This window comes from Homarus americanus, unplaced genomic scaffold, assembly GCF_018991925.1.
Source record: "Homarus americanus isolate GMGI-L3 unplaced genomic scaffold, GMGI_Hamer_2.0 scaffold26488, whole genome shotgun sequence".
Taxonomy (NCBI): domain Eukaryota; kingdom Metazoa; phylum Arthropoda; class Malacostraca; order Decapoda; family Nephropidae; genus Homarus; species Homarus americanus.
Genome location: NW_024738622.1, coordinates 84,020 through 99,660, shown reverse-complemented (window position 1 = coordinate 99,660; position 15,641 = coordinate 84,020). Strand labels below are relative to the sequence as shown.

Genomic DNA, 15,641 nt, shown 5'->3' with positions numbered 1-15,641 from the left:
CTACAGAAAAACTGGCAATTGCTGTTGAAAATATTATGCTCAAAGTGTATAACCATTTCAGCATCTCGGCTCAAAGAACAGCACAGTTAAAGGAACTCTGTGAATCCGTGGAGGTTGATATTTGCAATCTGTTGTGGCTAGATGGCTCTCTCTTTAGCCATCTATTGACAGAATACTAAACTGGTGGGAAGTCCTAAAAAGTTATTTCCAGAGTTTAGGTGAGGAGGAGTGCCCCAAGGTACTGTGGAAGTGCTTTGGAGATGAAGGAAATGCCTGTGAATAGTCAGAGATCTATTTCTTCCTCCTCAATCACACTCTTAAATTGTTCTCAGACACTATTGAAGCACTAGAAGCCAAGACATTCAGCATAATTTCAGTATTTAAGCTAATGGCTGAACTGAAAAGCAAACTTGAGAGAAGAGTAAAGGACTTTTTTTGACTGCAGTGAACACCAAGCTTAGCCAGCTTACCCCAGATGTGTCTTAAGAAATGTGAAGCAGACTTCATTGTTTTTTCTGAAAGCTCCATAAAGTACTTATGTGACAGGTATGACTTCTCTGATAACAGCTTTCATAACAAAGTGTCAAAGCTGAGCCTAACAAGTGTCATACCTTTTGGAGAATTCTGTGATGCATTCAAGGTCTATAACCTTCAAGATATTGATATGGATGAATTATATGAAGAGTTTGGGCATTTGGAGACAATTATCAATACTCCTGAGATGGTAGAGAGCCGCAATGAGGAACGTTATCTCAAGCTGTTCAGTAAATCTGAGGTCCCTTTCACAAACCTGAAGACGGTGAGCGCTTATATCTTCTCTAGTCCATGCAGCAATGCTCACACAGAAAGAGGTTTTTCAATGATGATCTCAGCTAGGAGAAACGAGAGAAACTGTCTGCAAGTGGACTCAGTCAAAGCAGAGCTCCAAATCTGTAACAATTTCTCAGAAGTGCCCAGCCATGTACAAAAAATTTCTGGCCAACAAAAAACTCTTGGAGATGGCAAGTAAAGGGCATAAAATAGACATCCATACCTGGTAGTCCATGGTAAATAGGCTACTTCCTTTAGTTTGTGAAGTAAGTAATTTGGTTAGCATCTGCTGTTTCAGCAGGAGTAAAAATGAATATTCATTTCTTTCAGTTCTTTATTTATACTGTATGAGTGCATTTATGTGTTATATACAGTGCATTTCAAAAAAAATTAAATTTTATAAAAATGACCACAAAATGGCATTCATCACATTATAGTGATATTTGACAAATCAACAATTCTTCTCAGTATATTTTGTATATTTTATACGACTTTTTATATATTTTTCAACTCCTCATTAAACATGCTTAATTTAGGTTAAAAAATGCTGTAGATGTCGCAAAGGAAAACTCCTTTTGGAAATGGTCACCCTGGTTACCAGATGTGTCCATGGTATTTTCTTGGTCACTACGTAGACAGTGTAGATATACAAATTATTTACAAAGACAGTTTAGGTATACAAACTACTGTATTTATATAGACAGTTTAGGTATACAAACTACTGTATTTATATAGACAGTTTAGGTATACAAACTACTGTATTTACATAGACAGCTTAGGTATACAAACTACTGTATTCACATAGACAGTTTAGGTATACAAACTACTGTACAGTATTTACATAGACAGTTTAGGTATACAGTAATACCCCGCTTTACGCAGTTTCACTTTCCGCAATTTCGCATTTACGCGGTACCTCACCAGAACCGAACTTTCACTTTCCGCGGTACCTCACCAGAACCGGACTTTCACTTTCCGCGGTACCTCACCAGAACCGGACTTTCACTTTCCGCGGTACCTCACCAGAACCGGACTTTCACTTTCCGCGGTACCTCACCAGAACCGGACTTTCACTTTCCGCGGTGCATCTACTCATATACGCGGGAAGCGGCGCGGGCAGGATGCGCACAAGGTCGCCCAGTCATCAAAACATTACCGAGTTCTTCACCCGCCACCCACCACAGCCGGCCTAAGTCAGTAATAGTGATAATGATAGTGAGAATATGGACTTATATGGACTTTGATGGGTTTGACAAAGAGGCCCTGCAAGCCCATGTGGTGGATAGTGATACAATTGATACAAGTGATACAGGTGAGGGCCAATAATCTGCCCTCTGCCCCATCCCCGTGTGCCCAGCCATCTTTTCTACTAATGTAAGTGTTAAAAAACCTAATAATATTGATATTTCTCTTAATTATTAATTGTGTGTGCATACTATCATAAAATTAAGATGTAATTTTTACTACAACATAGGTATTGTGTCTGAAAAAGTGGAGTTTGGGGGTCGGCCCGGTCTCTATTGGAATTAATCCCATATGTTCTGTTGTTCACTTTACGCGGTTTTCACTTTCCGCAGTACCCCGTGGGTTCAATTGACCGCATAAATCGGAGTACTACTGTACATACTACTGTATTTATATAGACAGTTTAGGTATACAAACTACTGTATTTATACATATAGTTTAGGTATGCAGACTATTTGCATAGATAGTACAGGTACTTTATATTAAAATGTAAGACAATTCGAGCAAGAACAGCCCAACAAAACCATCGTATACATAATATATTTGTTTCCTGTACTGTTTGGTCCTCTTGGGACTTATTATTTTCTTTTGTAACCCAACTGCTGCCCAGAAAACCTTTCTTAGTCATGTTAAGAGCAATTTCAAATATCCTCTTAAAAATTTGATAAGAAAAGCCTAGTTCATGCAAGCTCTATTTTCTCTCCTATTATCCTTCCCTCCCCACCTATCTCTGTGTTGGAGGTGTGTAAAGTGAGCTATTTATCTCTATAGTTACCCAAGTGTTGTACTTAACTATATGTCAGTAAAACAGATGTACTTGTCAGTCTTATGACCTGTGTTGAGAGAGCTTGGGAATTACTGGGATGAACTAGTTAACACTTGACCTATACAATAGTAAGGTTATATTTTAAGGCTTATTACTCATGTATCGTAATATAATGTTGATTTAGCTTCCTTTATATGTATATAAGACAGTAAAGCAGAAAGTTCTCTTCACACCCTCTATTATAGTTGGGGGGTACAGGAATCTCTTGTACTCCAACATTTCCTTAACTCTTTGTGTATGGGGCCACCTCTGATGTGATTAAAATGGTCTGATGTTAGCCAATAAAGTAGCGGCGTAGTGAAGGGTTTAAGATGTGACCAGTTTGTGTGTGTATAAAATCACAGTTGATGCATAAGAATGAAGGGTGACCAGTGAGGCCTGTAGCATGATTGGATACTCCTAGTCAGTTAGTTTGTTTGGAGAGACATTCATAGAGCTGACTAATGCACCTAGATATTGAAGTAAAGAGAAACATTTGATAAAAAACAAAAATGAAGGTTTAGGAGTTATGTGATGAAAAAATTTGGTCAGTAACATTTACCAGAACCTTATCTACCCTAACAGTCGACTCGGACGAGAGCTACGATGCGGACGAGTACGAAGAGGAGAACTTTGACGAGGAAGGGAATCTCATCGACTGTGGCTATAACTGTGAGACTCAGAAACTTAAGACATACATATCAGCCCTCAAGTTACACAGTGAGGATGATTAACACAAGTTATTATCCTCAGTGTAGTGTTTCTTTTAGGATTGCCATATTTTATCATCATAATTATTTTACATTGTTCATACATTATTTTTTATGTATTAAGGAAATATCCATAAATATAGGAATGTGTTGTGTTATTTTATTATGTTGCTTTAAGTAGCTACCATAAGGCCACATAAAAAGGAATTTATATAAAGTGGAAAAACTGCCACCAAGATGATTTTCATATTAAGGTGTAGCTCAGAACTACTGTACACACAGCCACCTAATTGTTGCGGTCAGCCATTACCCTGGAACACACACTGGGTTTACAGAGAAAGTTGCCTATGGTTTCATCCTTCCCAGGAATCAAACCTTAAGATTTTACTCTGCTTCAAATATTATGCTTCAAATATTAACTTAGTACTGTATTTTGCATTTATATGTACTGCATGAGTTATGTTTATGATTTGTGATGCTTTTATGTTTCATGAAGGACTGTTTACACACACAGGTGTACACAAGCATGCATGTACACTAGTCTGTTATTTTGTACAGGACTTGTATCCCCAGAAAATGGCCTGCAAATGACAACTACGTTAAAATAAAAACAGTTTTACATTGTTAAAAGCAGGGATGAGGGGGTAACCTATGGCAGAGGGGGCTAAAACTATCTTTTGGCCTCAAAATGTGGAATTTTTTCAAAGATTTGAGTTATTTACTCAGCAGGTGCTGTACAACCCTGGCCACTTAACATTCCAGCACATCAATAGTCTTGATTTCTCAGATTGTGTCATTTAAATAAAAAATTTAGCTACTGTATATCAACTGTTAGTACAGATTATTTTATTTTCCTTGTTCTTAAATGACAGAAATCAGTCAACATTTTGGTATTGAAGTATCCAGCCTTCTACCAGTGAAGTGAGATCCTGACAAGAGGTGTAAAACTGCTAGGTAAAATATCTTTAGTGGGATTTATTGGTGTAGAGAGTATAGGGGGGTGATACAGCCATGGCCCCTTTTGTTACTGCTCTCAACTTATTCAATCCAAAACAACCAGTTGTGAGACTAAGAACAGTGGGGTCTCGCTCTGTGGGTGTACCGTACTGGTATGTGTCCGCACTTCGGAAATCCGAGCAGCATTAATAATAATAATAATAATAATAATAATTAACGGTTTATTGAAAGAGCTTGGCAGCCAGAAGGCTGAAAATATACAGTTACATATTTGGGGAATGGGTTTCGAATTACAAATAATATACAAGTAACATAAGTGATACAAATAAGACATATAATAACTAGATGGGGAAAAGCTCAAACTACAGTTCATTTCAACATAGTGACAGTGCAAGAAGTAGTATTTACTGGGAGTGAATACACTGGTTTATTACAAGTTATTGATAAATTTTACAATGGTTGGGACTGGGCTGTTCTTATAGCGATCAGTTCATGCACGTATGGGCTGGATTAGGGTTGCCATACGTCCGTATTTTCCCGGACATGTCCTCCATTTAGGTCTCGAAATCTTCATCCGGAAGGAATTTTTAAAATTCTTCAAAAGTCCGGAGTTTCAGCTTCCATCATTTTCTCCACGGAAAAAAAACATGAAACTGTAATGACGGGAGAGAGAGAGAGGGGGAAGGTGCAAACCGTAGAGATCTCGTTCAGTTTTCGTCAGCTGATAAGTCACTTGTACGCCTGTAGGTGTTGTCAACTTAGCTGTCAAATATTTGATTGATAAGGGGGTAGAAGTTGAAGAAGTGTTTTGACCAAGTTAGTAACCTGAAGCAGTTTGTGGAAAATTACAAGAGTGATGAAGAATTTAGTAATCTGCCAACACATAAAAAGTGGACCAGATACTTTGAAAAATCAAAGAACATTGAATGCCACTCAGAATTGCTAAGAATTGCACAATTCTTCTTTGCTATATCATGTCACAATGCAAATGTAGAAAGAGTTTTTTCACTGATGCAAAGTCAATGGACAAAGGAAAGGAACAAATTGAGTGTTGAAACAATGAAAGGCATTCTGACCGTACAGTACAACTTCCGAGAAACACCTTGCAGTGACTTCTATACCTTTCTAAAGAGCAATCAGCCAATACTGAAAAAGATCCGATCTACAGAAAAGTATGCATGGGCACATCAAGTCACACACACAGTGGGGGAAGAAGACTGCAGCTAAGGGAATGAAGATGTTCAGCCTTAAGCAAAGGTAATTTTTTTTTAAGATTTCTATACCATGTGTGTTGTATATTAGCCTGTGTGTGCCGGGCGGGGGGGGGGAATGTCTTCGGGAGCGTCCTCTTTTTTGAATGTTCAGATATGGCAACCCTAGGCTGGATGCGGTTGTGGCATCGAACAGCAATTCTCGGGCTAGGGATCTCAGGTGGTAGTAGGAGCCGGTGTCGAGGATGGTGCAGAAGCTTCTTACCAAATTTGCAGATGAGGTCGTGGTGATGGTCAGTGAGAGTCGAAAGGGTCAGTGTGTTGAGCGCTTCTTGATATGTGGAGTAGGAAGGGGAGAGAATAATCTTGCATGCCCTCTTTTGCACTTTTTGTAGGTGTTTACGTTGTGTGGCATTTTGGGAGGAAGACCAGGTAGGGGAGGCATAGGTGAGCTTGGGAAGTATGAATGTTGTGTAAACACAGGAGCTCGGGTGCAGGGACTCCGAGGGACTTGAGTCGGCGGAGGAGGTGGAGACGGAAACTGGAGGATTTGACAACTTCACTGACGTGTGGTTAAATATTTAGTTTGTTGTCTATGGTGACGCCGAGGAGCTTCGTGGAATCTACAACCTGGAGTGTGTTGGGACCTAAAGTAATGGAAGGAGGTGGGACAATGTCGGAGGAGAGGTTGATGTGCATAACCATGGTCTTGGTATGGTTGATGGTGACATGGTTGTTGGTGGCCCAGTTTTGGAGACTGTTCAATAAATCCTGAAGGGCGGTATAGTCGGGAGCAGAATTGTTGACGCTGATCCCAATGGTGGAGTCATCGACATATTTCCAGCGAGCAGGGGTTTCTCTTAGGGCATCATTGATGAGCATAAGGAAGCAGAGTGGTCCCATCTTGGTGCCTTGGGGGACGCCACAGGTGAGTGACTGAAAGGTGGAGACATCCCCTCGGAAGCGTACAGCTTGGCGTCGGTCACTGAGGAAGTCTGTAAGCCATGGTATAAGACTTCTCCGAAGCCCGAGGTCAATAGCTTTGTTGATGATTATATTGTGGTCGACTAGGTCGAATGCTTTAGTGAAATCAATGAAGGCGACAGCTACAGACGTTTTTCGTCTCTCGAGATGGCGGTATATGTAATCGAGAAAGCTGACAAGACAGTGAGTGGTGGAGGAAGTTTTCATATTGCCAAATTGCTGAGGGTCTACGACTCCTGCAATATCAGCATAAGCCCAGTCGAACACAAAACTTTCACAGATTAGACTGGGTATTGGGGTGATTGCAATAGGTCGTAGCTGATTTAAGGATTGTGGGCTGGTTGACTTGGGCACTGGTGATACATAAGAGGTCTTCCAGTCAGCTGGGCATCTGGCTTGACTGAGAGAAGCATTGATGATGGAGCATAGGGGTTTAGCAAGCTCCGGGGAGAACTCCTTGAAGAGTTTCATTGGTAAGTCAATGGGGGTGGTAGAGCGTTTTAATTTTAGTTTGTCCAGGCGTTTTGCTACTTCAAATTCTTCTACTAAGTCAGTGGGAAGGGGGGCTGGTAGGTAAGCAGGGAGAGTGGTTGTGTCAAGCCGGGGGAGCGTCTGGCATATAGTAGCGAAATGGTTATTTGTTTGCTCAGCTGCGTCAACATTAGTGAGATGGCTAAGGAAGGGGAGGGGGTGTGTCTTATTGTTTAGTCCACAGAGTTCTTTAAGCTTACCATACCATTGACTGATGTTGGTCTGCTTCAGGTGTTGTAATTTGGTTGGGTAGTGGGACTTCTTTGCAGTGCGTATTTCGCGGATGACTCGGTTGCGAAGGGACCTGTAGCGGATGTGGTCATTGAGATGAAAGGCTCTGTCTCTCTGTTGCATAAGTCTTTTGATCCGAGGTGTGATCCAGGGCAAGTCAGCTGGGTGAGATCTGACGGACTTCTCGGGGAAGAAGTGGTGGTGAGCTTCCGTGGTGGTGTTGGTATAATTTATCCATTTGGTTTCCACGTCATCCACGCTAAGTACTTCAGTCCAGGGATGGTGAACTATCCACTGCCCGAAGAGGCGCACTGCAGAGTCAGTAATCGGCCTGTAGGTCTTGATGTAGGGTCTCTGTACTTGAGTGGGAGTGGCAGCTGGGGACCAGAGCACTGATAAGTGTGTGCTACACCCGATAGGAGGCATTGGTTGAGGTGGTTGGTACTGGTCCGCTAAGTCAGTTAAGATAAGGTCAAGGGTATTTTGACCGTGTGTGGGGAAGTTCACAACTTGTGATAGTGATAGCTGGTCCTGGATATCAGTGGTGTCAATTTCATTATAATCCCCACATAATACTAACTTGGCACATGGGTACCTAACTCTGAGGTGGTCTGAGGTGGTAATGAGATGATTGATAAGAGTGTCTCTGGTGGGTGAGCGAGGCGGATGGTATGCCACACAGATTATGATGGAAGCAGTGTGGCGCGGGTGGGCCCGTGGCACAACACGTACCCATAATGCTTCCACATCTGCTGGGACTTGAACATCCAGGCGTGACGGGCGTAGGTCATCTTGACAGAAGAGGGCAACGCCCCCTCCGCGTCTATGTGAACGAAGGTGATGAAAGAGTTGATATCCCTCAATATGACACGTTTCAGGCACAATTTGCCAAGCCTCACATATGGCAACGACGCTCGCGGCGGCTGACCTGACTGTAGTTGCCAGCTCGTCAAACTTGTTAGCTAGGGAAGTGACGTTGGATGGCAGTAGAGACGGGAGATCATACCATATCCGTGGAACTTCAGTGTAGTGGTACGGTCTGTCAGGGGTGGGTTTCTTCGGTTTCCTAGTGGAGGTTACGGTCCTAATGGGCTTATGTGTATGACGGCCCTGTCTGCGGCTACGCGCGTGGAATATGTTCAGTGACTTGAGTCGCGCGATAACACTGCCATCAGGATAACCGTTTTAACGCGTGTTAAAATCGCTGTATTGTACTGGACTCGCCAGACTTTTACTCTGGAACAACTTGGGGTTGGTTGGTTAACTTAACCTTACATAAATGACACATAATGTCACAAAATGCATCTACATTATTGAATTAATATCTTAAGAAAGCCCAGGAAGTTAATTATATGATACTCCACCAAATAATGGAGGTCTGGGAAGCTCTGGTAAATGATGGGCAGAGGGTGAAGGTTACTCACATTCAAAGCCTTCAAAATCAACTGCAGACACTTATAAAATGAATTGTTGAGGCATAAAATAGGCGGTGGTGTTTAAACTCTTGGTAGCGGTGTCTGTAGTATGACTTCGAACTGTCTAACTGTACACTGAGTTCATCACTGTGTTGCAGGCTGGACTCAGCACTCAAAGCATCCTTGAGTTTTTCAACGTTTCTGACAACTTGCTTCACCTGCTGCTCAGTCGTGCTTTCCTCGGTCTGCTCTGGTATCACCAACACTGACTTAGCTTGTCATTTTATTTTTAAGTCAAATTATTTATCGTATATTGGGAGGTGCTCACCCCACACTTGTACCTGTACTGTACTTCCAAACTGCAGCGTTAAAAAATACTCCGATCGTTCTAGAATTCTTCTAATGGCAATGGGTAATGCATGTTTTAATGTTTACACTCGTTTACAATTGTCATACACACACTCATTCACGTAAGCACACTCACTCACGCAGTGTTCTTTTGTACAGTACTGTATTGTTATTGTCCAGCAAAGCCTCGAATAATGATGGTAATGTGTCCTCTAATATTGCAGTGTAAGGTGAATCATTAATTACCATTAAATTATAGCAATAATAATGATATGCATCCCCCAGTGTAACCTTTTCATATCTTTTGTGTGGTTTTTTACCCTCTTTTCCCCCAAAACAATACAATTAATGAAAAGTGCAAACTATGTTCTTTAAATAATGTTTCTGAATGCACCTTATACAATATAAATGAATAATAATATGGCCACACAAGAGGAGATGGGACGCCATTGTTTACGCTTGTGTTTACAGCCGGGAATCCGGGACGATAGTTCTACACGAGAAAATTAAGAAAATAAGACCATGGTTGTAGCTGTAGTAAATTTGTTTACATTGTAAACAAACTAATACAGTATTACCCCGCTTTACACGGTTTCACTTTCCGCGTTTTCTCATTTACGCGGTACCTTGCCAGAACCGGACTTTCACTTTCCGCGGTGCATCTACTCATACACGCGGTGAAGTATAATTTTTTTTTTTTTTTTTTTTTAGCTCATAAAATTCATACAAATTACCCGGCCAGAATATAATTTACATCGCTGGAATTCTTACAATATGATGATCATTTTGAATATAAACATCATGGATTTTGCATTAGACATACAAATTTTAGATCTAATGTAATAATTTGGTTTACACAAAGCAAATATTTTATCTTTTGTGCAAAATATATGAATTTTACATTCAAAATATTCCCTGACCTGCAAGGAATCCAGAAATGTCAATTATATTATCCTAACTTTAATCTGAGGTATTATTTATTACTATACCTTAAAATCTAGTGTTTTCACCCAAGCATTTCTCAGAGAGGTAGGAGCTAGTGAGCTGGGAAGAGGGAGGGGGATTTGAGTCCATTATTTGAATGGACATTAACCTGGCAACTGTATTTCTCTTAAATATTAATTGTGTGAGCATACCATCATAAAATTAAGATGTTATTTTTACTACAACATAGGTATTGTGTCGGAAAAAGTGGAGTTTGGGGGTTGGGCCAGTCTCAATTGGAATTAATCCCATATGTTCTGTTGTTCACTTTACGCGGTTTTCACTTTTCGCGGTACCCCGTGGGCTCAATTGACTGCGTAAATCGGGGTACTACTGTATATTGAAAGATATGTTGCAATGAAAGAAAAAATATGAAGAGCATAGGTGTGTATGTGTGTGTGTGTAATGAAGGTAAGTCGCCAAGTGAGGTGTTTTGTACCTACATCTGTCTACAGTACCGCTCCTCCTCCTAGGTGAAGGTGTCTTAATGAAGGTAAGTCACCAAGTGAGGTGTCCCTGTACCTACATCTGTCTACAGTACCGCTCCTCCTCCTAGGTGAAGGTGTCTTAATGAAGGTAAGTCACCAAGTGAGGTGTCCCTGTACCTACATCTGTCTACAGTACCGCTCCTCCTCCTAGGTGAAGGTGTCTTAATGAAGGTAAGTCACCAAGTGAGGTGTCCCTGTACCTACATCTGTCTACAGTACCGCTCCTCCTCCTAGGTGAAGGTGTCTTAATGAAGGTAAGTCACCAAGTGAGGTGTCCCTGTACCTACATCTGTCTACAGTACCGCTCCTCCTCCTAGGTGAAGGTGTCTTAATGAAGGTAAGTCACCAAGTGAGGTGTCCCTGTACCTACATCTGTCTACAGTACCGCTCCTCCTCCTAGGTGAAGGTGTCTTAATGAAGGTAAGTCACCAAGTGAGGTGTCCCTGTACCTACATCTGTCTACAGTACCGCTCCTCCTCCTAGGTGAAGGTGTCTTAATGAAGGTAAGTCACCAAGTGAGGTGTCCCTGTACCTACATCTGTCTACAGTACCTCTCCTCCTCCTAGGTGAAGGTGTCATATTGTCATTTTTCAACAAGTAATTTTTAGAAGGCCTATGTATTTTTATTCAATTATTTTACTCTGTTACATGCACACACTACTGTTCGTACAGAATGTGCATAAAAATGAAACAAATGATTATCATAAGGGAATAAATATTTCTTAGATGCACGATAGTTGGAGTGTAGGTTGAGGAAGTAGTGTTAGAGTCCTCACCTGCTCCAGTCTCCCATATGTAGTGAAACTATTGCCAACTGCCAATGTGGTATTTTGTATTTTATTTTGTTTATTAGTATAATTTTTATTAATTCCTCGCATTTACTGGTACTACAGTATACACGTGACCCTGGCCCCTAATAGCCTCAGATAATGAGTATATATACAGGTTGACAATCCCTTATCCGAAATCCTTGGGGCCAGATGCATTTCGGATTTCGTTATTTTTCAGTTTTCAGATTTTTTTTTTATTTTTTTTTTTAGCCCACCCGGGCACAAGTCACTGACCCACATTGGGGCCTGGGGGGCAAAAATATAATAATAATAATTCATAGGTCTAGATCGTGTTTCTCACTTTATCTTTTTTTCATTCTTGTATTTCCTTGTTGCCAGGTATTGTTGTTATTATTTTATTAATACAGTATTACTGTTATTATTATTATTATTATTATTAATTTTATTATTTTTTATTATTATTATTGTTATTATTATTATTATTATTATTATTATTATTATTATTGTTATCATTATTATTTTGTTTTGGTGTATTTTTTATTAAAAATTTTATTTACTAGGAATAATTATTATTATAATTATTATTATAATTAGTATTACTATTACATTTGCGCCCCCCAGGCCCCGATGTGGGTCAGTGATTTATGCCTGGGTGGACTAATCCCTGTTTAAAAAAAAAAAAAAAAAGTTTTGCTCCACCAAAAAACTTTTGGTTTTCGGATAAAGCGTTGTCAACCTGTTTAAAAAAATATGTGGTGTAATTTGCTGGCAGGGAATGCATCCCCCCCCTCATTTGCAATAATTCTTATGGGAAAATTGACCCGATATTCACAATGAATTTTAAGAATGCATCGTTTGTGATAAATGAAGTTGTAGTGGACGTCTCCCCTACAACTGCATAGCTGCAGGCCACCTGCGACGTCTTCCCTAGCAACCAAACTAGCGGCCCGGAGGGGGGCGTCACCAGATGCCGCAGTATCCTAGCAACGGAGCCAAAGACCGGCGACTTTCTCGGGTTTTCCCACCATGACTCATAGATGACTCACGGCTGCTGGGTATATGAGCTCTGTCTCTCCATTGAGATTCATTCTGGCCTCTCTACTTGAACAAGCAACACCTCCTCCTCCTCCACCGCTGCCTGGCGGCCCTCGCTTCTCCTCCGCCTGCCTGGCGGTCCTCGCTCCCGCCAGCGAGCATGGCGACCCACCAGCTGTCCTTCTCTGAGCTTCCTCACCAACCAGCTCTCATTCTGCTCTCGATTCCTGAACACGCAACACCTCCTCCCAGCAAGCTCCTCGCTGTCCAGCTTTCATTCAACCAGGAGGCCAGCAACAGGCAACATCTTCTCTAACGAAGCTCCTGCACATCTACCTCCTTCAACACGCTACTCACCGAACGTGTCTACTGAGCAGCTCCTCACCACACGGCACCTCCAGCACCAGACTGTCTACCATATAACTTATATTATATAAGAAAACCACCTTAGAGTTTCCATCCATCCTGAGTGCTAGACAACATTAATATCACGAAACCCTACAAAGTACTGAACCCCGGGAGATTCTTGAGATGCACAATGTTTTTTATGTTAATTTACTGAGTGTTTCTCTTTAATTGCCAGCCCTCTATCTGTATAAGACAGTGCGCTGTACAAACGCTAAATGAAATACTGTACCGTATTTAGGCTTGTGTAAACACGAAATGTGTTAGGCACGTTGTAACCAACACCAGACAATAAACGCCCCAGCTAGACTGACCATGTGACTTGTCATTCTCCCATTAAATAATGCAAGATATTACACCATAAACCCTCAAAGATCAGGACCCGGTGAATACAGATTTGGAAGATTTGGAAAAAAAATGGGCTGGTTCTGGGCTAAGAAGCATTCCCAAAACAGAGTGAAGGTAGTTTTAGGCTTAACGATTTTATCTTATAAAATGTCACGGACTAAACTTAGCAGAATATAACTTCCATTGCTGGAATCCTTGCAAGATATAGATTAATTTGGGAGACATCACACAGTTTGCATAAAAGGTAAAACAAAAAATTTCCTTTAGTGTAGTACATTTGAGTACAAAGTGGGTATGGTAATATGTTGCTCAAAATTATGTTTTATTCACAAGAAAAAAGTCTATAACTAACCCAAGTAGTCAAGATAATATGTACTGTATTTTTGGCGCTTTTTTTAAAATTATTTATCGTATTTATACACTTAAAACATTCACCGGAAGATTCGGACGGGTGGTCCCCCCCCCTTTCAGTCCGGATCTACGAGGGTTCGCTGTACATCTTTGAAAGTAGGGACCCCTACTGTTTGGGGGAAAGGAGCCCCGGGTGCTACTTTCAAAATTCTAGTGAGAAGCCTGAGAATGTGGCACCACAGATGACATTAGAATAAAATAAAATAAAAATATTTTGTAACTAATAGTGAGTTCATAAGATGATCAAGATGGTCTTGGTGATGTGAATGTGTAAATTTATGTAGCATTTTTACTGTTATTCACGATTAAAGATTGAAATACAGCCATAGAACTAAAGCCATATGCCAAGAGTTATTCAGAAAATTTAATTTAGGCGTGTTGATGGCTGTGATGGCCGCCCACGTGAGGATGAGAGAATATAGTACTGTACTGTGCCTTCAGCTAGTACAGTTCATAGTGATAACAGTGACTGCTGTGGAAACTTAGAGGAAGCAGCAGGCATGAGTGTCTGGCAGTAATAGATAATATTGGTTCCACAAAGAAAGGATTTTCTGTGTTTTCTAAAGAACTGTACATGTGGTTTATGGTCAATTCGCCCATACTTAGGGGTCGGTTCGCCCCCACCTGAAGTCAGTTCGCCCACACCTTGTCAAGTTCTACAGTATTTATGTTTATTCATGTACTAGATAACAATGTAATATATATAATACAGTATACAAATTAAGTTTCGGGTTGTTTACGGTATTCAGAATTACATACTGTATTTATAAGTGCAGAAAAGTCTTCCGGTGCTTAGCCAAGCACTCCATGTATGTGCCAATAAGCAGCAAAAGTGTCATTTTAGAGGTGAAAATAGACATTATTTATTGACATGAACATAAAGGAACAAGAGTTAAATAATGACAGACGGAGTTTATATGCAGCTTCTCAATAAATCACTCATTACCACAACCTGCCATGTTTACTGGTGTATAAGGTGCACAATGATTTTAGAAGGAAATGTTTAGGGAAAAGAGGTATTTTGGTGAATATACAGTATAAAGTATATTGTACTGTATGTACTCCTCTTATAATGGAAATAAACATGAATAAAGAAGAACAAAATATTCTTGTGGGTTCCTGTGTAGTCAGCTGATGAATGGCAGTGAGATGGAGATTATGCTCACAACTTCTTACTTATTTATGTTTTTTTTTATTATTTACATTGATTTTTAAGTGTTTCTGTATAAAAATGATTTTGGGGCCATGACTGCAAGAATAACACAATATTGTATGAGGACAACTGTATCATATTAGTGGAGGTTCAGTATACTGTACTGTACAAAGTTTTTTAGTAAACTGTAAAAGGAAAGAGAAAATACAACTTGGTACATATACAATTTATTGATTGCTTATGAGAGATTGTACATAATATCAAAGAAGACTAATCAAGCATCTTAAAGTCCATCCTTGAAAAACTACCAACATCTTGCAAACATTTGGCTCATTCACACATCTTTTATTTTATAAGACCAATTAGTAAGTTTCACTAAAAGCTACAGCTAATGTGTTATTGATCTAAATACTGTACAGTGTAACCCGGTAATGTACTCTACTATAAGACATGATTAACGCTACTTAAACCCTTTGCAGTCACTGGCTCTGTTATTATTCTTATATTCCACTTTTATTGTAAATGAAACTTTTCAAAATACATAAAATTTAAATATATTAAAATAAAAAATAAAATAACTTCACACCTTCAGGAAGACATCGACAGTTAAGTATTGTTGTAAAGCCAGAATTGTGGTTCAGTTCCACAACTCTGTTACAATAATTTCAGCTACAAAAATTCACCTCATATTAGTCACCAGCAGTGTCAAAATGCTCTTAAGGTGATGTCAGTACTGTACAGTAAAAAGATTACCATATAGTAACTAATTATTTCCTGAT

General features: G+C 40.1%; 1 protein-coding gene across 2 annotated transcripts in view; it reads left to right on the top strand.

The window, feature by feature from the left end:
• The window catches only part of LOC121874291 (probable RNA polymerase II nuclear localization protein SLC7A6OS), a 37,626-nt gene extending 33,950 nt beyond the window's left edge, over positions 1-3,676 (top strand). For both annotated transcript variants that reach the window (XM_042378391.1, XM_042378390.1), the window contains exon 8: positions 3,446-3,676. In XM_042378391.1, coding sequence (XP_042234325.1) covers positions 3,446-3,594 — 149 coding nt within the window. In that variant the 3' untranslated portion in view covers positions 3,595-3,676. The remainder of the gene's footprint in view (positions 1-3,445) is intronic.
• Positions 3,677-15,641: the final 11,965 nt, after the last annotated feature.